Source organism: Mustela nivalis (assembly GCF_964662115.1).
Source record: "Mustela nivalis genome assembly, chromosome: 3".
Taxonomy (NCBI): Eukaryota; Metazoa; Chordata; class Mammalia; order Carnivora; family Mustelidae; genus Mustela; species Mustela nivalis.
The window spans coordinates 101,555,115-101,582,245 of record NC_139022.1 but is presented as its reverse complement, the minus strand read 5'-3'; the positions used below and the strand labels follow the sequence as shown (position 1 = coordinate 101,582,245).

Here is a 27,131-nt window from a genome sequence, read left to right as displayed (position 1 = left end):
TCTATCTTCCCGTCGATTTGGATTCACTTCTCCGCCGGTCCTACCTTTCAGAATGTGGTTGTTTTTCTGTTTCCAGAATTGCTGTTCTTCTTCTCTTCGATCTGCCGATGGATTTTCAGGTGTTTGCAATCTTTAGATAAGCTATCTAGCTGATCTCCGGCTAGCTGAAGTAGTCTCAGCCTGCTACTTCTCCGCCATCTTGACTCCTCCCCCTGTTCAGGTTTTTTATGTCTTTCTTGTTCAGTTTCGGTAGTTCCTATGTCTCTAGGGATGCATCCATTTCTACCAGATTGTCAAATTTGGTGGTGTCTAGTTGCTTGTCATATGTTCTTAAATTGTTTGTATTTTTTCGGTGTTGGTTGTGTTCTCTCCTCTTTCATTCATGATTTTGTTAATTTGCATCCTTTCTCTTTTCTTTTTGATGAGTCTGGCCAGGTGTTTATCAATCTTATTAATTCTTTCAAAGAACCAGCTCCTAGTTTTGTTGATTTGTTCTACTGTTCTATGGTTTCTATTTCATTGATTTGTGCTCTGATCTTTATTATTTCTCTCCTCCTGCTGGGTTTATGTTTTCTTTGCTGTTCTTTCTCCAGCTCCGTAAGGTGTAGGGTTAGGTTGTGCACTTGAGATCTTTCTTGTTGCTTGAGAAAGGCTTGTATCGCTATATATTTTCCTCTCCAGTCGCCTTTGCTGTGTCCCACAGATTTTGAATAGTTGTGTTTTCATTTTCATTTGTTTCCATGAATTTTTTCAGTTCTTCTTTAAATTTCTGGTTGACCCATTCATTCTTTATTAGGCTGCTCTTTAGCCTCCATGTATTTGAGTCTTTTCCAACTTTTCCTCTTGTGGTTAAGTTCCAAAGCATTGTGGTCTGAAAATATGCAGGGAATAATCCCAGTGTTTTGTTAAGTGTTGAGACCTGGTTTGTGACCCAGAATGTCCCGATCCATTCTGGACAATGTTCTATGTGCACTAGAGAAGAATGTGTATTCTGTTGCTTTGGAGTGGTATGTTCTAAATATATCTGTGATGTCCATGTGGTCCAGTGTGTCATTTAACGCCATTATTTCCTTGTTGATCTTTTGCTTAGATGTCCATTTCAATGAGCAGGTTGTTAAAGTCACCTACTATTATATAATACATAATACTATGTATTATTGTCAATGTGTTTCTTTGATTTGACCAACTGATGAATTGGTTTATATAATTGGCTGCTCCTGTGTTAGGGACATAGATCTTTAATATTATTAGATCTTCTTGTTGGACAGATCCTTTAAGTATGATATAGTGTCCTTCCTCATCTACTATTATAGTCTTTGGCTTAAAATCTAATTTATCTGCTATAAGGATTGCCTCCCCCACCTTTCTTGATGTCCATTAGCATGATAAATTGTTTTCCACCCCCTCACTTTAAATCTGGAGATGTCTTTTGGTCTATAATGAATTTCTTGTAGACAGCATATCAGTGGATCTTGGCTTTTTATCTATTCGGATACCCTATGTCTTTTGATTGGGGGCATTTAGCTCATTTACATTCAGGGTAAGTATTGAAGGATATGAATTTAGTCCATTGTATTGCCTGTAAGGTGACTGTTACTGCTTATTGTCTCTGTTCCTTTTTGGTCTATATTACTTTTAGGCTCTCTCTTTGCTTAGAGGACCCCTTTCAAGATTTCCTGTAGGACTGGTTTGGTGTTTGCAAATTCATTTAATTTTGTTTTTCCTGGAAGCTTTTTATCCCTCCTTCTATTTTCAGTGACAGCCTAGCTGTATATAGTATTCTTGGCTGCATATTTTTCTCGTTTAGTGCTCTGAATATATCATGCAAGTCCTTTCTCACCTGCCAGGTCTCTGGATAGGTCTGCTGCCAATCTAATATTTTTACCATTAAGTTACAGACCTCTTGTCCCAAGGTGTTTTCAGGATTTTCTCTTTGTCACTGAGACTTGTAAGTTGTACTATCAAATGTCAGGGTATGGACCTATTTTTACTGATTTTTAGAGGGTTTCTCTCTGCCTCCTGGATTTTGATCCTTGCTCCCTTTGCCAAATTAGAGAAATTCTCTGAATTTCTGCCCCTTTCTCTCTTTCTTCTTCTTCTTCTGGGATCCCAATTATTCTAATGTTATTTTGTCTTGTAGTATCACTTACCTCTCCAATTCCCCCCTCATGGTCCAGTAGTTGTCTATTTTCTCAGCTTCTTTATTCTCCATCATTTGGTCTTCCATATCACTAATTCTCTCTTCTGCCTCACTTATCCTAGGGGTAAGAGCCTCCGTTTTTTTATTGCACCTTATTGATAGCTTTTTTGATTTCAACTTGGTTAGATTTTAGTTCTTTTATTTCTCGAGAAAGGGATTCTGTAGTATCTTCCATGCTTTTTTTGAACCTAGCTAGAACCTTGATAATCATCATTCTGAACTCTAGTTCTGACATATTACCAGTGTCCATATTGATTAGGTTCGTAGCCATCGGTACCTCCTCTTGTTCTTTTTTTTGTGGTGAGTTTTTCTGCCTTGTCTTTTTATCAGATGAGAGAACAATATACTAAAAGGGTAGCAGCAACTCCAGAAAGATATACAGTAACCAAGTCAGGAGAAACCCAAATGGGTGGAGAAGAAAAGGAGGAAAAAATAAAATATGTATATATATAATTATTAGACTGGTGAATGGAACAGAGCCACACACTTGATTTTGGTTGTATTTTGGTCTGTTAGAAAAGATTACCTCCCCAAATTTTAAAGAATGAAAAACTTATAAATGTACAAAAATAAGGATAAACACAGTGAAGGGATGGAATCTTAATGTAAAGATGAAAATTTTAAAAGATTCTAAAAAAGCAATTGATAAGAAATTGGTTGAAAAAAGAAAAAAATAGGAAAGAATGTGATCAGGCTGGAGACTAGAACAATGCCATGCACTAGATTTTGGGTATATTTTGTTCTATTAGAAGGAATTGTATCCCAAAATTTTAAAGAAAGAGAAACCTATATATGTGTGTGTGTATATATATATACATACATATATATATATATATATATATATATATATATATATATATAAAAGGTTAAATACAATAAAGGGATAGAATATGACTATAACAATGAAATTTTTAAAAGATTTTTTAAAAGGTATTGATAAGGTATAACAGTTTAAAAAGTCAAATTAGGAAAGAGGAAAATTTTTAAAAAATAGAATAAGAAAAGAGTAAAATTTTAAAAATTTAACTTTGGAAGACTAAAGAATCATGGGGAAAAAAAGCCATGAATTCTGTGTGTTGCTTTCCCCTCGCTCTGGAGTTTCACAGTTCTCAATGAATAGTGAACTTGGTCTTGACTGGATGTTCTTGCTGATCTTCTGGGGGAGGGGCCTGTTGCAGTGATTCTCAAACGTCTTTGCCCAAGGCAGAATTGCACTGCCTTTGCCAGGGGCCAGGCTAAGTAATCTGCTCGGTTTTGCCCTCTGTGATTTTTGTTCCCTGAATGCTTTATGTACAGCTTTGGAGCACAGGAATGAAAATGGAGGCCTTCCAAATCTCTGGTCCCATTGGAGCTGAGAGCTCAGGACCCCACTCCTCATTGCACCCTCAGAGAAAAGCAGTTAGTCCCTCCTGTCTCCCTGGTCTCTGGGCATGCTCTGAGCTCACTCAGACTGTAACCCAGCATTTCTATCTCTGGCACATGGCCCCCTTTGCAGTCTCCAAACCCAGCAGATTCCTGGCACGCACTCCCATGCCCCTCCCTCCAGGGGAGGATGATGAGTCTCCCCGGATCTGCCACTTGTGTGGTACCCCCTCGAAAAGCAGTGGTCCAACTGAACCTTGGATCACGGTTTAAGTAACTCAAAGCTAAGAGCCCCTCCTCGGCTCCATCTCTGTAACTGGCTTCCCTGCTCCAATAGCTGGGAGCTCTGCCATGGCACCCCTGGTCTTTTTGTGACCCTGCAGGTCCTGAACCACACTGTCCCCATAGAGCCCCACCCCCTCCTTAGCCTTGGAGCCATGCCCCTCAGTGGAGCAGACTTCTAAAATTTCGATTTTGTGCTCCTCTGCTCTACCAGTTGATGGTACCCAGCCCCTCCCACCACAGTCTCACCTCCTGTCTATCACTTCAGATTCACTTCTCCATACATCGTACCTTCCAGAAAGTGGTCGATTTTCTGTTCCTAGAATTGCTACTCTTCTTCTCTTCAATGTCCTGTTGAGTTTGTAGGTGTTCAGAATGGTTTGATAAATATCTAGCTGAACTCCTGGGACCTGGTGATATTTAGGTCTCCTACTCCTCCACCATCTTGCTCCTCCTCCATTTACCTAGAGACTTAATTAATAGGTCTTTCTGGCGATGTGGCTGTTTTTGCGGTGTGGAGATAGTGGAATGCAGAGTCATCAGTGTCCATTAAGTTGGGATTTTTTTTTTTTTAGATTTTATTTATTTATTTGACAGAAATTACAAGTAGGCAGAGAGGCAGGCAGAGAGAGAGGAAGGGAAGCAGGCTCCCTGCTGAGCAGAGAGCCCAATGCAGGGCTCAATCCCAGGACCCTGGGATCACAACCCGAGCTGAAGGCAGAGGCTTTAACCCACTGAGTCCCCCCAGGCACCCCCATTAAGTTGGGTTTTAAAACCATATGGGAATCTTGGTGAGACCTGAGGGGGTAGAGGGGCTAGAGTTAGCTTTGAAACCCCTGCCTTAATCAAGGTTCCTAGACAGGCTTCACTGTCACTGAAATCTGGAGTAGATTTAAAAAAACTAACAACAGCACTCTAGTCCAGGGATACATCAGGGATTTAATTTTTCTTTCTCAGCCTGGAATCTATTAGGAAATTTGTAGCTACATTTAAATTTATTCTGCCACTAGCACTCAGTGGCACGGCTTGAGCACTGGCCGAAGAATACTCAACCTGCAGTGCCTAGGATTTCTATAACTGGAGCTCCTCTGCAGATGAGGTCAAAATTAGAAACACACAAGAAAACAATCCACTATCAATCAGTGATGATAGAAACAGTGTACAGAAATATCAAAACCCATGATCTTCAAATAATAAAGTAATAATTTAAAAACCCCACAGAAACCATAAAAATAACTGTTGAAAATAATTAAAAACATATAAAGGGCTTAAAAGCAAAAGAATGGTCAGTTGAAAGAAGCAAATAGAATTTAGAGAAATAAAAAATAATTAAAATTAAAAACTCAGTGGATTAAATAAATACCAGAGTAAACAAAGCTGATGAGAGACTTAGAGAACAGGAAAATAGACCTTTAAAAAAGTGCCAGAATGCAATCCAGAGAAATAAAAAATGGAAAATATTTGAAGTCACATGAAAGACAGAATTAGAAGGTCAAAAATATGTCTGTAAGAGTTATAGAAGGTGAGACAATGCAAAGAAGTATCATTTGAAGAGATAAAGGCAGAGAATTTTTTTAATCATGTGGAACCTCAGATCCAGTAATCAAGACCAGCTTTGAAGAGGAGAAAGAAGACTGAGTCTGCACAAATATACATTGTATAGAGAAGGTGCAGAGCCCTCTAGACAATGAGAAAACCTATAACAAGAAACTCTTGATTTATAACCTAAGAACCCAACACCATGGCCTACTTGCATGAGAAAATAGCAAAAGAACTTCCTGTCACTAGCTTTGCCCTTGGCACCTCTAGCCCCTGTACTCGTACAAATTAGTTGAATGACTACATACATTTTTCTCCTTGAGCTTCTCTTTTGTGACTGGTATCTTTTAGGTGTAGCATTTTATAGCTAAACATTATTTGTTAAACTTACTATCTCCTCTGATTTTAGGCTTAATTTTCTCCATTGGTCCAAGTTTGGGGGATTAAATTTCTTTCTTCTAGATTTAGGTTTGTGCATAAAACTAGAATAGTTACTGTCTGGCTATTGCCTTAGCAACTCCACTGGCTTCATAGGCAAGAAATGAAATCTCAACATTTTTGTTGTAAACTTGGCCTCTCCTTCTTTCTGCATATGAACTGATCATGTAACTGCTTTTCCTGGACTGCAATAGAGGTCTGAAGCTATAGCTCATTTTGAAAGCATCCCTGAGAGTAAATCATGTGCCAAGACACCTCACCCGAGGACAATCATATAACGGAGTTAAGAAAAAATGGGAATGAAGGTTGGCAGGGGGATACATTTTTATAGATAAGGACAATACAGAAAACTCCTCTAATCCTGATACAATATTCCTCATTTCTTTCTCATTATTTTTCATTTTGTATACCTTGTTAGATATCAACAAGTCCCATGATGTAGGATTGTGACTTACATACCCCCCATGATTTCTTCCCAGGGGAATAGTGCTTAAATACATGTTTGATTGGGCCTCCAGATAGTTCTCACTCCTCCCTTTGGTTTCTGTTAACAGAAGGGGATTGTTTTCTCAGCCCCTTGGAGCAACTCTCTGTTATTACCCATCACCATTACTGATTTCTCCCCCTTTGTCTTCCTCAGCTTCGGTGCAGGTCAGATCTAATGTGCTTCAGAAAATGTCTTTCTTTAATTACTTTTCATTTTTATTCTTTTCCTAACTCAATCACACACACTGTTGCTTTGAACAGTTTTTTCCTATCCCCCTCTGTCTGGAAACTAGATTGTTAATTTTTTTTTTTGTCAGTGCTGTAATTGAAATGGCCACATTTCATTTTCTGCTGTGTACACTACCTAGAATTTAACTGGACAAGACAGAGAGAGAAGCTGGAGAGGAGGTAGTCATGAAACATAAAAGCTTTTTATTTTCAAAATGGCTTGGCGTGTGCCCTTCCTGGGATGGGGAGAGCAGCTGCCATGACAACAGGTGCTAGTCTGGGGGTGGGGCTCAGTGGTGCTGGCAGTACAGGAGTCTAGAGAGTGTGGATCAGTACCCAGGAGCAGTGGTAGCCTCCAGCATGCTTTCTTCAAGTGATTACTGCCATTTTTCATAATTCAGACTCTATGTTATGTACAGATGGGTAGGTTGGTGTTTGGTGTTTGGTTGCTTTATGAACGAGTTAAAAAAAAAAAAAAGGAAGCATGCTTGGGGGCCACTTGCTTCTGAGCTGCATAGAGCGCTCTGAGACAGCAGAGCTGTAAGTCCAGGACATAGGCCTCTAAGCCCCCCTCCATCCATCACAAAGATCTGATTCAGTACAGTAGGCACCTGCGTGAGGAGACTCCTCTGCTTCATGCAGGCAGATGCAAGCCTTCTTCCTCCACCCTCTTCTCTCCCCTTGATGCAGCTCAGGCATGGGGCTCCCTCCTGGTAAATGCCAGTCTGCTCAGCTGGGAGTTATCAGCATGTAAGTCTTCCCTGTCAGGTCTTCCTAGAAACGCCACCTCAGCCACTTTCAGAGGTTCACCTTCACCACAAACCTCAATAGTGGCCCCCAAGCATGCTTCCTTTTTTTTTTTTTTTTTTAACTCGTTCATAAAGCAAGTTCTTATCATAGGTATTTTATTTTGTTCCCTCCTAGCTCAGAATGCTGAGCCTAATAAAGCCTGCCCAATAATGCTTAGTTCTGCTAATCACTGACTTCCTGCTGCCCCTTAAATCGAGAGATCAGAAACAGATTCAATAGTCAGGGTACTTTTCAAAAGGGGAAGTAAAACTAAAGCTATACAAACACACATCCTGGAGGAGCTGCAGAACACTCTAGACCAAGAGAAAATCTATAAAGGACTCTTGAGTAATAAAGAAGAGTCCCACAGCCATGGCCTACAATTCAAAGTTGGCTTTTAGGATGTCGTGGTTCGCTTACACTGTGTATGTTGTATTACTTGCCAAGGCTCGATGCAGAGAGACTCCCGGTACACTGCTCATGAAAGCTGGATTTCTCACCACAGCCTGCTTCACTCATACCATTCTCTGCCATCTCTTCATCATTTCTGCCTCTCTGAGGCTTCCGTTTAGATTTGTCCTCCTCCCCGTCACCATCATCATCATCACCACGACCACCATCCTGCTGTGCACAGTGCTGGGTAGTGTTTAAAGCTTTTTCACCTCTCTTTCTTGCTTTGTCCTTACAGCATCCCTGTGAAGTAGATGGGGGTAGTAATACGATTCTTGTGTGGACTTTGGCAGCCACAGACATTTACGTGGTGCCTCCGAAGTGTGACAACACTCACTGGGATGAGGAGGGATATTTTGAAATCAGTGGGATAGATATTCTGAAGCTTGGGTTCCTGCAAGTCCTTTGGCCACCAGCCTGAAAATAGTTCTAACAAATATTTATTAAGTACTTGTTCTGCCATGTCCTGGGCATACGTTGATAAATAAAGCAGGTATGGCGTTTATCTTTGCGGTAGTTATAAACCAGGTGAGGAGGGGATTAGGTCATTTCCTTTCTGACTGTTTTCATTTGTGGTTCTGAAGTAGACCCCAGGATTATACTCCAGTACCAAATATTGAGCCAGGGAAAATAACCATTATCCTGATTCATAGAGAGGAGTTTGATAGCTCAGTAATATTTTTCATCCCCATTAAATTTCATGAAAGATACCTGGAGTATAAGTACAGGAACACCTTAATAGATGTAGAGCTGTATTTGTCTTTAAAAATAGAGGAGGTCATCTTTGGTATGTCTTATTATTTAGCTGTTACTTTTGTTCTGCTTGCCTAGAGACTGATTATTATGTCTGGGCCCTTAATAAAGTCACTGGATCAATAAACATTTAGAAAAAGGGCTGTATCATTAACAATAAAAGAAATGCAACTTAAAGCCAGAGAGACATGACACTGCTTATTACTTATTAAAAACTTGAAAATAATAACGCCTTAGGGTCCAGAGGAACAGACATAGTGAAATATTCTAGGTGAGAATATAAATTGATAAAGATTTTTTAGGTGACAGTTTGGTAATACATATTAAAAGTTTTTATACCCTTTCATCCAGGAATTCTGTTTCTGTGAATTAATTCTAGATGAGTAAAGTTGAACAAAAACATTTGTTTGTATTTAAGTTTACTGAACTATTACTGGAAACAAAATATGAAAAACAATCTGAATGTCTAATATTTAATGTCTTAAATATATTATGGAAAGTCCATATGGTGGAATACTATACAACCATAAATATGTTGAGCAAGGCAATAGATGATATTTGAAAAGTTCATGGTAAAGCAGTAAAAACAGGTTGTAAAATTATGTGCAAGCAATATGATTCCACATTGTTTTCAAGTATGAGTGTTTGTGTGTGTATGCCTGGGAAAAGCATAGGCATAATAATATCCATATCTTAAAACATCGGATGAAATTTAATTTTTTCTGATTTTACAAATTACAGGTGATTTTTATTTTCTTTGTGCTTTTCCATCTTTTTCAGTTATTCTGTAATGAATGCTTTTCCCTTGTAATACTGAAAAAGAAAAAAAAAAAAAGAAAAACTTTTGTCTTAGGCTTTTTTTCCTGAATGACAAACACTAAGAGAAAAAATAAAGGACAGATTTTTTTAAATGGCCACTACCCTAAGGACAAAATTGACATCTGATGACAATTACTGATTCTTCTTCAGGAAGACAGAAGCATGTTTCCTAAGTTTACCCCTGTTTGTGTGTCCTGGGTCCACTCGTATGGGAGTCACACATGTGTGCATATGTAAGGGAGTGTGCTACCCACATGGGGGTTTGTGTATGTGTAGTCATGGGTCATAGCCTTGCACTGCCATGGTCCTCAAGGGAGATGCATAGAGCCGTGTGCCCAAAAATGCTACCTGTGCTTGGCTGAGCAGTGTGGTTCACACCCCTGAGTCATGGCCACATGCTCTTGCCTCTGATACCCCAGGTACAGCTAGCTGCAGGCCTCCTGTCCGGAGCCTGAAGAGCTTTCACGTGCATGGAGGCTTCACGAAGTAGGAAAGAGTGGATGCACTAATTCTTTGTTGAAGCCGTTTGCTATTTACACCAGTTTTTTGCCCTTAAATACAAATTCATGGAAAAGACTTGTTTAGGTGAGTGCAAGTACAGGTGACTTTTCTGATATTTTTAGAGTGAACTCTAAACCCTGACCTTTCATAGAGTAGCAGGACTTTCGAACCTTGCTCTTTTCTCCCCTCAAGTTTTCCAAACAAAAATGATCTTTTTTAAAGGCTTACTCTTTTGTTTGTTTCCCGTCCTGTTTAATGATTACATAGCTTTTTACATAACCCAACCAAAGAGAGGCACAATTCAACAGTTATCTTTTGCTATGTGAATTTTAGGAAGGTGACCTTCCCTTTGCAAAACTGAACAGTAAATCTATTAGCCACTTTTTAGGAGGAGCCGCTTCATAACTGGAGTGGGGCAATAGAGATGAATTGCTGCGGAGTTGGGGGGGTTACGGGGGGTGGTATGGGGGGTAGCCAGAAGCCACAAGGCATTCTTAGTGTCATGTGGGACAACATAGGGGTGGCAAAGATTCTGGTGTGCTAAGCAGCTCTTGACGCAGACTTCAGAATGCCCATGGAAAGGAAGTGAATTCTAGAATATAACTTCTAAAGAGGTCTCTGGTGGTCATCACTGATGCCTGAGTTTGAAGATAGGACTTCTTAATTGCATTTGTTTGTGTGTATGATTTGTGGTCTTCTCCTAATTCACAGACTTCTAGACTGAACTCTTTAATGGAAGAGCTCAGCTCACATGTCTCCCCTTAGGGAGAGGCCTTCCCTAGCTCACCTCAGTTGGTCCTTCTCACCAGTTTTGATCACACACCCCTGTTTATTTCTTCTTACCACTTTCTCAGCCTCACATTCTTATTGTGTTCTTATGTATTTTCTGTCTTCCTAATTGGAATGCAGTGCCAGTCTATTGAAGGAAGAATCTTTTCAGCCCAGTTCACTGCTATATCCCAGTGCCTAGTAGTCACGGCATGTCATAGGTGTTCAGTTCATAAGGAGGAGGGGATGGAGCAGATGTGGTTCATTTAGGAATACGCAGAAGGCCCGGGTAGTTGGGAGCTATAAATGAGGACAGAAAGGCATGACAGCAGGTTGGAGAGATAGGCAGCATAATAGTCATGTGGGCTACAGTGAGGAGTTTGGAGTTACTTGAGGATCTGATGTTCACATTAAGTTCTTTCATCCCTGAGGATTTATAAATGATCCAGATTGGTTCGCTAAAGTCAGCCATTGCTGGCTTTTCTACTGGGAATTGTGCACCCTGGTGTCCCTGAAGTGCTTCTTAAGCCTGCACTGCTTTTCTCATCCCTATCTGCACTGCCATCAACTTGGCATTCTTCACCCACCTTTCCCAATGAGCCTAGCAAAGCAAAGTGACAGCAGATAAGGTGTCAAGCTTTGAGGCCTTCACAAGTGAAAGCATTCCAGAACTTTGTCATTAAACACTTTGATTTCCCCACTGAAGGATGTTGGGTTTGGGCTTTGCGAGTGACACTCTCCCAGAGCCTGAATGTTGGGATCAGGAACGCAGATCTCCACTCCACTGTTTAAATCATTTGGCATCTCTGTTACCAGATACTCCCTGCTGTTCTCTGCCTAACGACAGGTTGGGTTTCTCACATTGGATCCCTAGTTCCTGCTTGACACTGCACTTTGTTCTATAATTTGCTTCCAAAGAAGCAGAATTCAAGGAGTTTCTAGTTTTGTGCTGCCTATGAGGAAGAGAAATCAGATTTTGCCAGGCATGCATTGAAGTTAAGAACTCTATTGGCATAATTCCCTGATGAATCTATTTTTGTGATTAAGGCAGTATTACAACAGAAGGGTTTGTGTTCATTCTTACTCAACAATATACCGCTACATATAAACATAATTATTTTATACATGTAAATAAATAAGATTAGCTACTGTTCCATTTAGGCTTGAGCTAACATGGAAATTTAAGAAGATAACAGTGTAGTGCAGCAAGGAAATAGGAGAGGTTGGCTCCAAAGTTCAAAAGTGGGGAGACATATGAAGGGGTAACCCACTCAGATTTTTTTCGGTCTTTTATGGGCTATGAAAAGCATGTTGTCTTTTGGAATTCTATTCTTTAGCGTTGGACACATGAACATAGAGAATGTTGATGTTCTGGTGAAATAACACTTCATGGATGTTAGAGATCTGGGACTTCTATCATTGTGAATACTGTCTGATCTCCAGAACATTCCCATGGGGTGTTGGTTCTTATACATGAAGCGCCATGAACTCTTTAGGACACACTGAAATAATTATTTTTTTCCTCTTAGTTGAATATACACATGGAATTCATAAGTTTGGTTATAGCTCATGTAAGCTTATAAATTTTAGTCATTTTGGTACATGGGCCCTTAAAATGAAGCCAGCTCTTTCAACCTTGGCCTCTCGATTTGTTTCATACTCACAGTAAGGAATGCAATTTTCTGTCTGTTTCCTTTTTTGGGGTGAAAGTACCCTCATTTTCAAAAATATGCCTGATGAGTTGTTTTTCTGATTTAAAATGTCTCTGTGAAAGGAGATAGATGACCCAGCATGTATGTATGTCATGTGCCTGCGTATTTTTTTTTCTGTCAATCTGTCAGTCTCTTACTCTGCAGCTCTGTCATAATCCCATCTGTGGATTTGGAATCTTGGTTTGCCCTCCGGGAAGGAATGTGGTCCTTCCCATAAAAAACGAGGCTTTGCATATCATAGGACATGAGGAGATCTGACTGCTTAGTGTCACAGCCACTGTTATGGTTGGAGCTAAGCCACATGATGAAGGGCCATTTGCTTAACCTTTGACTTAGCCCCTTTTGTCCCTGTCTCTTGATCTGTAAAATGGGACTAGTAAAAGGATCTGGCTTCAGAAGACTACTATTGGAGGGTGGGCGGTTGGGGTACCAGGTGGTGGGTATTATAGAGGACACAGATTGCATGAAGCACTGGGTGTGGTGAAAAAATAATGAATACTGTTATGCTGAAAATAAATAAAAATAAATTTTAAAAAAATTAAAAAAAAGAAGACTACTATTTATTTTAATGAATTGAAGGTAGTAAAGATGGCTGAATTCAGTGGGCTTTATAAGGACATGTTTAATATTGGTGCTGTTTGTGGGTGACTGCTAGTTGAGTAATAGGTGAACTAGCACCTAGAGGCTGTTACTCTAGGCCTTCATTTCATGTTTGTCTCAACATTCTGTTCTTCTGCCAGCTTCCTAGTAGAGGTCAACGTAATGACTAAGGGAAAAACGTGGATCAACCTCACAGACTTAACCATGTTAACACAGACATAGGTCAAAGGCACAGTGCCTGATAGATTTTAGTTACTCAGCTAAATCATAAAAGTGCTGTATTTTAGTCTTTACAGGTCTTAAATTCTCTGAATGTGTTTTATGCTGGTTTGTGAAGTTCTTCTGTCTCATATTCTATGGAGTTTGAGCCTGTAAGTCTTAGTAACTGAGACCTCTCTGAGTCTACAAGGAGGGGTGACAGGTATTGTTATCCCTCTGATCAGAATTTTCTCATTGCTTTTCATCTCATTGAGTCAAGAACAAAGCTCTTAAAGTTTTATAGGATTTGCCAGGCCCAAGTCCATTGCCTGTCTGACTTCTCCTAATACTTTCCCCCATGCTCACTATGTGTCAAGCACACTCACTGGCTTTCCTCTGGTTGTGCCAGCATGCCACACATGTTTCTCTCTGAGGTATCTGCATCTTTTGTTTGCTCTTGGTAGCTTTCTTCCCAGAGATCTGCGAAATTTGTGTGGCATGCTTTCTTCCCTCCTCCAGGTTGTTTGTGTATGTCTCTTTCACAGTGATACCTTCCCTGACCACCCTGTCTCACATTGTTAATAGTCCCTCAATTGTCCCTTCCCACCATATATTTTATTTTTTTATTGTCTGTCCTACCCCAAAATAATGTAAGCTTCTTACAGGGGGGAAATTTGGGGAAGTGTCTGTTTTGTTCACTGTTCTATCTCTAGCACCTAAAGCAGTCCCTGGCACATAGTGGACAATCGAAAATATTTGATCATTAAAAAATACACTATTGGCCTCTGTTCTGGATCACCTTGTACCTCTTCCCTCGGATAGAAAGTCCTCAGGCAACTTCTCTATGATCTGACTTTTTGGACAGTGCTTCCCTAAAGATGATAAGGCTAACCCACTGAAGGAAGGTGTTGCCACCAACAGGAACTGATAGAGTTGCCGCACTTGGTACCATCAGGTTGGCTTGCACAGAGGCAACTTTTAAACCTCCTCTTCTATGTTCTGGCATCTCTAACTTGATTGGAGAATGTAAGCTTCAAAATAAATAAATCATTGGTAATGAATGTGAAATGACCTTAGAAACTCTAAAATGCTTTGAAAATGGTAATTCCATTGGACTTGAGAATGTTTCAAATTGTTGTACAATTTGAAATAGTTAAGTAATTTTCCAGGAAGAAGTGTTCTGTGGGCCAGCCTCCCTGTAGATTTTTTTTTTTTTTAACATGAGTGCAGTTCCTCCCCATCCAGGCATGTGAACTGGGTCCTAGAATATAGCTACAAGCTAGAACCTGAACTGACCATGACCAGAGAGGGGAAAGCTCACCAGTTAACACCTGGATGGAAGGCATGTGCCTTCTTTGTGTGTGAGACTATTCAACCAGCAAGTGGCTAGTTGAATAGGACAGGACAAATGAGCTCAGATTGGCCTGTTGTTAGTCTTTAAATGACTGTGACTAGTTTCAGAAGATGAGGCAGCTTAGCAAAAGTAAAATTCTCATTCTTAACAAAACCCAGCCTATTCTGAAAGGGGCCAATAATTCCCATGACCCAGATCAGTTTTCTACCAATAGAAAAGTTTAGTTTTTATAATGATGATGGGCAGTGATGAACCTGATACACTTGTTTGCTTTCCAAACATCCTTTTAAAAATAATCAGGTTCTTCTTTTACTCATGATCTCTTTAAGGTTAGGCTTTGTAGAAAAGAAGAGAGGCACATAGGACAAAATGGCAACCTGTACACACAGGACACAAACACACACACACACATACACACACACACCCCACCACCACCACCACCACACCACACACACACACACATACACACACACACACACAGCATTGTCCCACAGTATATAAGAGCAGTAGCTCTGGAATCAAACACCCTGGTAGACTCCCTGGCTTCGGATTCCATCTCTACCACTTATTTGATACGTGACCCTGGACAAATTGCTGAGTTTTTAGCATTAACTACTTCATGTGGGACAGTAGTAGAAGTTACCTTGTAGAGTTATTGTAAAGATCAAATGAGATAATCGAATGAGTGCTTCATTCCTGACTTAGAGTAAGTGCTGAGTTGCTGTTATCATTGATGACCATTTTCATATTTGGAGATAGGCAAGAAGTACCGGAGGTTTTCAGGAAGGGATGACAAAAGAAAAAGACACAGGAGACACTATTCCAGAAGGTTTTGTAAGTATATTAAAAGGAGATTGGTGTAATATCATGAGCTTACAATATATTATATAATGCATATTAGGTAATGCATGTAATAATGATAATCTTACCCTATGAATATTTTAAGGTCTTCATATCTTCCAGATTAGCAGTGTGGGCAAGAACTGTGTGGTTTGTTATATGCCTTCACTGTCAAGGTGAGCTGCTCTGGCTACTCCAACAGCTATCCCCAGCTTGGCAAACTCTAAGACCCCAATAGGTTACAAGGACGTCTACACCAGACAGTTAGTGCAGCTGAGCCTTGATACCCTTAGATAAAGGTGGCCTCCCAAAGTGTGTTCATGTCCCTCCCCCCACCCCCATATCTGATATGGACAAACCCTATCTAGGCCCTGGGGGTGTGGCATTGAGGGAGGTTACTGCCATCTCTTTTCTCTTGGAATCAGTGGGGAAGACAGACAATGACAATTCCATGAATGATGACCTAATTCAGTAAGTGCCAAGAAGGAGAATTGAGGAATTAGCATTGTAATAAGATAACCTGGCCTAGTACAGAGTGTCTAGAATGACCTCCCTGAGGAAGCAAGAGTGGTAAGTAGTAAAGAGCCAGATCAAGAGGGGCTGCAGAGCTTCCCTGGTGAAGAGATCAGCATGATAAAGGAAGGCTCCCAATCCTAAAGAGATTTTTAGCCCACAGATTGATGAGCAAAGGAGACATGGTGGCAAAGGGCCTGGAAAGGTTAGGTGGGCCATTCCAGAATCTTGAAGGTCATGCCAGGGTTTCCATCTTGAAATTGAAAATAGTCAGAATTCTTTGGTGGGTTTTAAATAGGTAGTAGTGTTGCATTGGAGGAAACCAGAGTGGAAATAGAGCTGGTTGCACACTCTTTTCCTTTTGTGTGAAGAGTTCTTAGCACCAAGTGTGCTTCTTGTAAGCAGGTAATGGAGTTGACATATATGGAACTGGGCAATACTTAACACCTTAGCAGTAAGGTTCACTCATCTGAAATACACTTTATACATTTCACTAAAAGCAGAGAAGACACTGGAAGTTATTCACAAAGCTTTGAGACCTTGGATAAAAGCAGTGCAGTCTGGATGGATGGACATATGACCATAATTATCTTTGGTGTTGGGTGGAGAAGGTGTGGTTGGGAAACTATCCTTTCAGCCACTACTGTTTATTGTTTTGTTTTTTGGTTTTTGTTGTTGTTGTTGTTTTCAATTTGCTCTTCTCTCTCAGTCTTACAGTGCTGATACTCTTTCATCATTAGGAAGAAGCTGTCTGTGCCAGTCAGCCACAAATGGAATGCCCTCAGATTTGAGGGGTCTTTTCCCATTTCCATGATTGTATCAGGCATGCAGCCATTTTCACTGCAGGAAAGGAGAAGAAACAGTGCTTAGTCCAGTATCATTCTCAAAGGCATAAACACTTTATCTCCTAAGTTTTGGGTTTTTTTTTTTTCCCTTCTTCTAATTTTGTAATTTGAGTGATAAATGTAGGAACAGCATTTTTTTGTTGTTTTGTTACATTCACTACTTTACTTACCACAGGCTCAAATATGTTAACTTCTCTGTATATTCATTTTTGGTTGAGTTTTCTAAGGAAAAGCTTGCCTCTTTTAGCCTAGGCTGAACTGACCCTAAGTGGTTTGGGAATTACAAAGTGCCATGGTGAAGAGTATGGGCTTCCTCTCCTGGCTCTGCCCTTTGTGGGCCTTGTAGTCTCAGGCAAATTACCTAACTTCCCAGCACCTTCATGTCATCATCTGTAAAACGGCAGCAGTAGCCTTACCTACCCACCTCAAAGGGTTCTCTTAAAGATTATATCCACCATAAGCACTAACTGAATTGCTCAAAGCATTAAGTATGGCTTCTCACTGGTGACTATTCCCAGAAGGATGTTGACGGGTGAGCACGACCCCAGTCAGTACACAGAACAATTTATTTTAAACTCTATTTCTGGAGCCAGGCATTGGGACAACCCAGCAAATCTATATTTATGGCTCTGATGGGTTTCCTTGGCACAGGCCTCCCTAGCACCATTTAGACTGGTTCAGTCTTACCAAGTCCTGGTGGTATCGAGGCCACACACATACACACACACACACACACACACACACACAGAATGGCTGACTTACTAGGGAACTTGTAGCCGCTGGGAGCAGGGATTCCCCTCACCACTCCTCATTATAGACTAAGGATGAATTTGAAGTTGTTGAAAGAAACCACATTACCTGTCCTGAAAATTAAATCTGACTTGTTGGCCACAAAAAAAGTATAGTTCCAAAGCTTCATCTCCAGCTCACCCTTCTCAGCCCCAGAGCTTAGAGCTTCTCTGCCTGTGGATGTTAGTAGAGAGAAGAGTGATACTGATGATAGCTTCAGTGCCCGCCCGCCCAACCACTTTCGGATTGGTAACCCCAGGGCCTGCCTAGTCCTGCCTGCCTGTGTGCTCCAAAGGATGTCCTTCAGATCATGATCCAGCCCCCAGTCCAGAGATGCTCGTGAGAGGAGGTAACAGTTGGTGTAGAAATATCCCATAGAATGACTGTGAACATAATCATTTGGAGGACCGAACTCTGTGTGGCCTCCAGGCAGAGGAATGTCTGGAGCCAGGCTTTGCAGGGAGGTGAGCTTTGGATGGGGAGAACTTGCAAAGCAGGCCAGGGACAAAGCTGTGCTCCTAAAGGCCAAGTGAGCTTGGTGGGTTTGCTGTTGGTTGTAAGGCTCCCAGTCTCTCATGCGAGAGATTCTTGGAGGGAAGTGATGGAAAATAAGTAATACTATCTTCTGAACTTTTCTAAAGTTTTGGTGTATTTTGTAATTTTTAAAAAGGAAGAAAGAAAAACAAAAGGATAATAAGAGAAGAAATACAAAGAGACGGGGTAACGGAAGTCCTGAAAATATAGGTGGAGGAGTGAGGGCTCTTTGCCCTAGATAGAAGCAAGTCCTTCAAGGTTCCTGCACAGGATACCAAGTGACAGCACCAAACACTATGACTTTAAATTGGCAGTTGCTGCTACTTCTCCCATTATCATCACCACTGCCTTGACTGCCACCATGAACATCAGCAGCTCTTTTATTAAGCCATTATTTCAGGCCAAGAGATTTATTCACCTCATCTTACTTAATCAGCCTTAAAGCTTGATGAGGTAGGTATTACTGCTCCTGTTTTACAGGTGAAAACACAAGTTTGGAAATGACAAGTGACTTGTCTGCTGTCTTCCAGCTGGGAATATCTGTCTGACTCCAACAACTATGCTTAATGTGCCTTACTGTCTCCTTTAGCCATTTTTTCCATATTTGTAAATTGGACATAATATTTGTACTTGATACCGGTAGAGTAGCATTTTTCAAATTTTAAGTCGTGACACACTAGTGGGGCGTGAAACTGTTTGAGGATTGAATAGAATCGAAAATACCAACATTCATCACCCTTATTATTCCTGAAATTTTTGTTTCTGGTTTGTGTGTGTGTCTTTCTGTTTATGTATGCGTGTCCTAAGTGAAATATTACATAGGGAAATGTGTTCCCTACCATGGGACATTGTCAGAAAGCTTTGTGTTTTTGAGATACCACAAAGGTCAAATAAACATAAAACGTTGTTGCAGGGTTCCTTCGAAACTCTAAAACACCCTTCAAGTGGAAATTAGGATCATTATGTAACCTTGGAACATGAAGAACAGCATAGCAGGCAAGTGTCACTGTGCTGTTATACCAGCCATGCAGTCCACTGCAAGGAGAACTAACCTGTCACCACATTGTGTCCAGGACTTAGCCTTGATACTCCTTCCTTGACACAGCACTCCAGGCCTCAAGATGGAAGCTTGCAAATGCAGTAAAAATAAGCTTATGTTTTGTTGGCGGACGTCAGGACCAGTCTGGTTAAAAAGCACTGCTTAGCACTTGCACAGTCGTGGCTCTCATTTAAACAACAGGAAAACAGATTGTGATCCCTATAACAGCACAGGGGCACTGCATTACAAGGCCCAAAGGAGTTGACTTCTCTCTCTTTCTCTCATAACACTCTCCATCACCATCCTCATCTGGAAATGATTTACCTCCTTCCACCTCTCAAAGGTCATCAGACAATCCAGAGTCCTCACCCACTTTTCTTTTCACAAAGGTGCAAGAGGACCCTCTGCCATGGCCATTTTCCTTGGAACATGCTCTTCTCATTAATTACATTTCATGAGGGAACTGCTGGGAACATGGGGTGCCAGTCCCCCAACAACTGCCCTGAAGGCATTCTCTTAAGGAGATGGCCTGCTTTTCAGCTCATTTAACAAACTCAGTGGTCACAAAAAGACCTGGGTCTCCCCCAGGTTGAAATCACATGTTTAACTGTGTTTCTGCAAGCTGTAAAGGAAGCCTGTAGAATTGGCAGTTTATGCAGAAGGCACCCATGGACAGAAAAGTTCATGTGAACCTAAGGAACTGAAAGGCATGTCAAAGACTCCTTCAGTGGAATGTGCAATGCACAAGAAACTTTTGTTTCTTGTCAAGACTCAACATGACACTCTGGACTACGTGAGGAAGAACTCAAGCAGCTCAATTACCAACCCAGAAAGCAGGCTCTCAGTGTTTTACAGACCTCACTAATGAATGAATCCCATGGCCTCTGCTGGACCAGCCTTTCCAGTGCTCTGCCAGCCTGCCTCCCACACATCTGCAAATTTGTCAAGCTATAATGGATGGCTGGTGCCAGTAGAGGCTGAAGTCTATGCCTCTCTCCTCAGGATACATAGAGATCTCAAGCCATTAATAATTCATTCTAGAGTAATGAACATAGCCATATGAACTTGTGAGCAGTAATAATCAAGTGACAGATCAATTTATTACTTCAGTATGCCAAAAGATAATGGTAGTTAGTTACAAAAGTTACGACTTTCCTCCCTAAAAAGTTTCATAAGCCTTAGATCAATGTGTTTTTTTAGGTTCTAAAATAAAATGGATCGTTAAAAAGGAAATGAATTATGTTGGGTAGTGGCCTCAAGCCTTGTTATATTCAGAGTTGCTTATCTAGAATCACTGTACCTTTTTTCCCAATGCCTTTGAGCATTGGGGCCTGCAAATTAGAGTAATTGTTATTCATTAATTAAATCTAAGAAATGAAACACAGCTCCAGACTTTAAAAAGGGGGGTTGGAATAGTTGAGATATATTTGCCTCAAAAAATCATCAATAATAACTGAAGGTTTTATGAGTAAGTGGCTGAATTGGGAACAGTTGTTTTATGCCTACCCAAATACATTCCATTTAACACCTCATGAACATTTGTTGGACCTCTCCTGGGCCAGACACTGTGCTCAGTGCTAGTGTTACCACCTAAATTCAGCGCAGTCTCTATCCTAAGGCAGTGGTAGAGACATTACTAACATGTAATAAAGGTAATACTTCTGGCTCCGTTGAGAGCTGGAGGATTGGAGAAAGACTGAACAGAGACTTCAGAAAGGAGTGGGCCATTTGAGAAGAGTAAGAGAACACTCTAGGCAGTGGAGTGACAAAGGCAGATAGGTGGGAAAGTGGAAAGAGGATGGATAGTAAATTACTATAATAATAATCACTGTGTTTCCCCCACATTAATATTTAATCTGTGCAACCCCCCCATGAAGTAGGCATATTATTCACCTTCCCTCCCCTTCAAAGATGAGCCCAAAGCTTAGACATTGAATCATTTGTCCAGAGACCCAGAGTTGGGAGGTGACAGGGGAGGGCTTAGGGGTGAGTTGGGAAAAGGTATATTACTTCAATAGAGTCTGGGCTTTACATAAAGACAATGGAGCCCATCAAGTGTATATAATCATTATCAGAACAGTCAAACAATAGCAGCATTGCTAAACACTTTATTCACACTGTGTCATTGTGTTGTCTCCCAACAACCCAGTAAGGTTTGAGGCCATTGTAGTTTTCAGCAGAGGAATGACTTAATCATAGTTGCATTATAAGCAAACTGGTGGTGGCAGTCAGGATAAAGCCGACCCTAGAGATGCTAGTCAGAGATCCTAGTTAGGAGGCTGTGGGTTTAGTCAGATGTAGTGTTGATGGTAAAAAGTGATCATCATCCAAACCATATGTTTTTATATTGGTCTCCAATTTAAAAGTACTTTCATACATAAATAGCTTGTTGACTCATTTACACAAGAGACTTTTGTGGCCGGCAGGGTAAGTCTAATGACTTTGCTCATTTGGGAGGGGGAAGTATAAGGGCAGAGAATTTACTTCCTGCACATAGGAGTCCATGATGAAAGGAGTGATGTTACTAGCAGCCTGTAAATAGGCATACTTGCTGATCGACTGAGTTATAGAACCAAAGTCTTTCTCCCTTGATGGGTAAGAACTTGGCCCTTTGCATAATGCTTTCAGAAACATGATACAGCTCTGGGTAGATGGGAAGCTATGTAAGTAAATCAAGACATTCCACCAAGACTCAAAAAATGTTTGCAAAATATTTTTATGTGGACCAGAAATAGGCCAGTACATCAGTGGCAGCTCTACTTGCTTAGCAGTGAAAAAACAAATTTTCTTAGTACCTGGCTGGTTCGACAGTTAAAATTTGACAGACCTAACTACTCCCTGCCCCTTTCAGTGGAGACAGTTTTTATGGCATTAGACTTTTAGCCCTAGAAAATTATAGAAAGGTCTATATCTGTTGATAAAATTGGTTGGTGTAGTAATTTCAGTGAAGTTTCAGTTTCACAACCAGCACTTAAGGCAGTAGAACGTCTTCTCCTCCTACAAAATAGAAGTATTCAAGAGAAACAGTACAGGCATTTATAGAATTGTGTGAGAAAAAAAAAAAACTCTCTATAAATAGCACCAAATGCTAGGGAGGTATGTCTGGGCAAACTGCTATCTCTGTCCAATTTCTCTCTAGTCTCTAGTAATGAATAGTTTCCTTTTTCTAACAGGTGATTTAGGGAAGACCCTAATATTTTCTTAACAATACTAAATTGGGCTTAACTTTTAACTTATTTGTTGTCAGTAGATTATTTGTATATTTTTAAACACAGGGCCCACAAATGAACAATTGAGTTTTATGGCTATGTCATAGTGGTCAGGTTTGGAGTTCATACTCATGTTTTGAGTAGTATTTACCCAAAAATACGTGTATGTATTTAGCAGATTACTTAGATATAGCTACTGCTGACCCTGTGTGTTCCTCAGACTTTGAGTATAAGTGACAGTATAAACACAGCCATACACATGGGTACATGGTAGTGCATTTTTATTTGTTTATGCCAAATGTTTCCCTTAATGTAAGCCACATGTTTAATGCAATGGGGTTTAATACTCTGAGCCTAAAGTGCTGAATTTCCCAAGATCTTTTCATCTTAAAAATTAGGTCTGTTTCATGCCTGTATTTACAAATGTGCTAAAGCCATCAAGAGTTTTTATATTTGGGGGCGCCTGGGTGGCTCAGTGGGTTAAGCCGCTGCCTTCGGCTCAGGTCATGATCTCAGGGTCCTGGGATCGAGTCCCGCATCGGGCTCTCTGCTCAGCAGGGAGCCTGCTTCCTCCTCTCTCTCTGCCTGCCTCTCTGCCTACTTGTGATCTCTCTCTGTCAAATAAATAAATAAAATCTTTAAAAAAAAAAAAAAAGGGGGGCGCCTGGGTGGCTCAGTGGGTTAAAGCCTCTGCCTTTGGCTCAGGTCATGATCCCAGGGTCCTGGGATCGAGCCCCTCATCGGGCTCTCTGCTCAGCAGGGAGCCTGCTTCCTCCTCTCTCTGACTCCCTCTCTGCCTACTTGTAATCTCTGTCTGTCAAATAAATAAATAAAAAAAATTAAAAAAAAAAGAGTTTTTATATTTGCATTAGAGAAAATGCTAAAGATCACAATGGTTTAACCAGCAGCAAAGTATAAAAGTCGTAACTAAGAGAGATGAGCACTTAGCTGGATTTGCAGAGCAGGCATTCAGATGTGCAAACTTTCACATTTTGGAGGGCAGCTGCTTTGGTTGGTTGGTTGGCTGTTGGTTGGTTGGTAGGCAAAACAAAATTGGGTAAAGGAGTGTCATGTCCTGAAAGAGCAAAATAGCTGAGTACTGAAGATTTTTGAAAACTGGAGGACAAAAATTACAAGTAGATAAGTCTCTCTTTGGACTCGAAGACATCTTAAGATGTCCCACAGTCTGGCTCCTATCAGATGAGGAGTCTGAAGATAGGGAAGGCACGGGGAAGTCAGCTATCTATTTGTACTGTCTTTCTCTCATCTGTGCCTTTTCTTTTCCTTCCTCCCAGTGTTGCTAACAACCACAAGCAGAATTTGATGACAGTGGCAAACCTTGGCGTGGTGTTTGGACCTACCCTGCTGCGTCCTCAGGAAGAAACAGTAGCAGCCATCATGGACATCAAGTTTCAGAATATTGTTATTGAGATCCTAATAGAAAATCATGAAAAGGTAATATATCACTGGTTACTGTGAGTGAAGAATTTTCCTTGGGGGAAAGCCAAGTTGGAAATGGCATTCAGGTTGGTGCAGGTTCCTATTGCTAATGCCTCTTACGCCATGAAGCTGCTTTTGATGGTTGGCGATGTTGGTGATGGTCATCATCTTGTCATGACAACAGGTACCAAATGGAGAGTAGGACAGCAGTGGTGGTTATGGTAGTGATAATGGTGGGCAACATTGGTTGAGCATTTCTTCTGTACTGAGCACTGTGCTAAGTGCTTTATATGGGTTGTAACTGTATCCTCGTAATAATCCAATGAAGGAGGGACTCTGACAAGCTTCCTTTAGAAAATGCCCCTTACTCATTTTTTACATGGTTGTCTTCTCATGAATTTGAGGTTTTTTCCCTTACTATTAGGGAGAGTAAACTTTTTATTACATATAGTGCAAATATTTTTCCTTATCTGTAGTTTACCCTCCCGTTCTCTAAATGGTGTAATTTTTCATACTGTGTGTATTTTGGGGGGAGTTTGTCTTTTCTTTTAGGGCACTGGAGTTTCTTGTCCTTCTTAAAATGATCTCCTTCGTCTCACATAATAAAATATGTCAACACAGAGCTGCCCTTAGAAAACTTGGGTGGGGGCCATGAATTTTTATACATCTGTCCCACCTTAGTTTCTAGTAGCACATTCTTAAGAAGTCTCTCAGAACTTATAGGGTTCCCTAAAACACCATTTGACAGCCACAGTGCTGGGACATAATAAAAAATAATTTTAAAATGTTGTCTATCCTAATTGAAAACTCGACCTAGAATGGTGATTTAACTGTGCTAGATAACCTGCAAACTGAATCTGTAATCAGACCACTTTTTATCACTTGTCTGCACTGAAAATACTCTAATATAAGCCATCATCATCTCTTGTCTCGATACAACAACAGCATCCTAATTTATTTCCTTCTCCTACCCTTGGCCAAATTTTTTTTTAAAGATTTTATTCATTTATTTGTCAGAAAGAGAGGGAGAGAGAGAGCACAAGCACGGGGAGCAGCAGGCAAAGAGAGAGGCAGGCTCCTGGTTGAGCAAGGAGCCTGATGTGGGTCTTGATCCCAGGACCTTGGGATCCTGACCTGAGCCGAAGGCAGATGCTTAACCGACTGAGCCACCTAAGCACCCCTTGGCCTGTCTATTTTGATAACAGCCACCAGAGTGGAATTTTTAAAGTACTAAATCAAATTATATCATTTGTCTGCTAAGAACTTTCCGTGGCTTCCTGTTTCAGGGCGTGAAAGTCAGAGCCCTTACAAGAACCTGGAAGGTCCTACCCAGGCTCTGCTCTTGCCTTTGTTACTTACCTCATCTCATCTATGGCCTGCTATTTTACTTCACTCCTGTGGCTGCTTTGACTGCTTGCTGTTCTTACACATTGCAGCATGCCCACCTCAAGGCTTTTGCAGTTGTTCTTTCCAGTACTTGGAATAGTCTTCCTCCATGTAACTTAAGAGCATACTTCCTCACCTCTTTTAGGCCTTCTAAGTGAGGCCTATGTAGACCTCTCTATTTATTTATTATTATTATTTTTTATTATGTTAGTCACCATACTGTACATCTTCAGTTTTTGATGTAGTGTTCCATGATTCATTGTTTGCGCGTAACACCCAGTGCTCCATGCAATACATGCCCTCCTTAATACCTGTCACTGGGCTAACCCATCCCCCACCCCAATGCCCTCTAAAACCCTCAGTTTGTTTTTCAGAGTCTCTCATGGTTCACTTTTGGGTTTTCCACATAAAGTATCATAGCCTCACTCAAAAAAATAGAAAAATCCAAAATACACAAACTATCTTTACACCTTAAAGAACTGGAGAATCAACAACAAATTAAGTCTAACCCATGCACGAGAAGGGAAATAATTAAGATTAGAGCAAAGAAATCAGTGAATTAGAAACCAGAAATACTGTAGAATATATCAACGAAACTAGAAGCTGGTTCTTTGAAAAAATTAATAAGATCAATAAACCACTGGCCAGACTTATCCATAAGAAAAGAGAAATGACCCAAATTAATAAAATAATGAATGAAAGGGGAGAGATCATGACTAACAACAAGGAAATGGAAACAGTCATTACAAATTTTTATTAACAGCTATATGCCAATAAATTAAGCAACCTGGAAGAAATGGTTGCATTCCTGGAAACCTATAAACCAAGACTGAAACAGGAAGAAATTGACAACCTGAGTAGCCCAATAACCAGTAACAAGATTGAAGCAGTGATCAAAAACCTCCCTAAAAACAAGAGTCTAAAACCTCTCTATTTAAAATTGCATATAGTCCCAACTCCAGCATTCCCCTTCTCCCTGATACTGTTTTATCTCTCCATAATACTTCGTGTTTCCTAGTATAGCACATAATTTGCCTAGTGATTAAATATGTTGCCTTTCTGACCTCCATTTGGATATATGCTTCTTTCTTTGGATATATACACTTGGATATATGCAGGACTTATGTCTGTTTTGTTCACTGCTTTGTCCCCAGGTCCTCAGTAGGCACTCAGTACGTATATGTTGAACAAATGGGCTCCTGTGGTATCTGGCCTCCAGAATGGCTCCAAGTGACCCTTGTCTCCTGGTATCCGCTGCTCTGTGTGTTCCCCTCTCTGAATAGGGGATCCCAGTATTGATCCCAATGTGATTAATAGGAAATTGCAAAACTAATGGAGAGAGATCAAATAAGAACTTGCAGCATTTGCTTTGACTTCTGGACTTGCTCACTCTGGGGGAGGCAAGCCACCACGTTGTAATGGCAGTCACGCAACCCTGTGGGGCAAAAGTGCGGCTTCCTACCAACAATCAGACCAATTGGGCCACTATGTGAGTGAACCACTTTGGATGTCAATCATTTAGTCCTGTTCAGTCCTTCGGATGATGCAGCCCCAACTGTACATGTGTACAAACTCTTAAGAAACCAGTGAGCTCAGCCCCTCCTGAATTCCTGACTCATAGAACCTGGGAGAGATGCTAAATGCTTTAAGCCACTAAGTTTTTGAGGTAATTTGCTGTGGAGCATTAATTACTACTAAAGAAGCTCTGAGGGCACCTGGGTGGCTCAGTTGGTTAAGCAACTGCCTTCGGCTCAGGTCCCGGTCCCGGAGTCCCGCATCAGGCTCCCAGCTCCATGGGGAGTCTGCTTCTCCCTCTGACCTTCTCGCCTCTCATGCTCTCTCTCACTGTCACTCTCTCAAATAAATAAATTAATTAAATCTTAAAAAAAAAAAAAAAAAAGAAGAAGAAGCTCTGAATATAACTTTCCCAAAGTAACAAGTATCCTGCAAAGTTGTTTAGGGCATGGCCCCCTTTTACATGGTTAATAAAGAGATAGGAAATCAAATGATTTATTCGAAGAAATTATCTTTTCTCTATTCCAAAATTTGGACCTCCA

General features: G+C 40.7%; 1 protein-coding gene across 5 annotated transcripts in view; it reads left to right on the top strand.

The window, feature by feature from the left end:
• The window catches only part of ARHGAP26 (Rho GTPase activating protein 26), a 445,382-nt gene that overhangs the window by 315,895 nt on the left and 102,356 nt on the right, over positions 1-27,131 (top strand). For all 5 annotated transcript variants that reach the window (XM_082725247.1, XM_082725249.1, XM_082725248.1 and 2 more), the window contains one exon: positions 23,544-23,703. In XM_082725247.1, the coding sequence (XP_082581373.1) occupies positions 23,544-23,703 (160 nt within the window). The remainder of the gene's footprint in view (positions 1-23,543; positions 23,704-27,131) is intronic.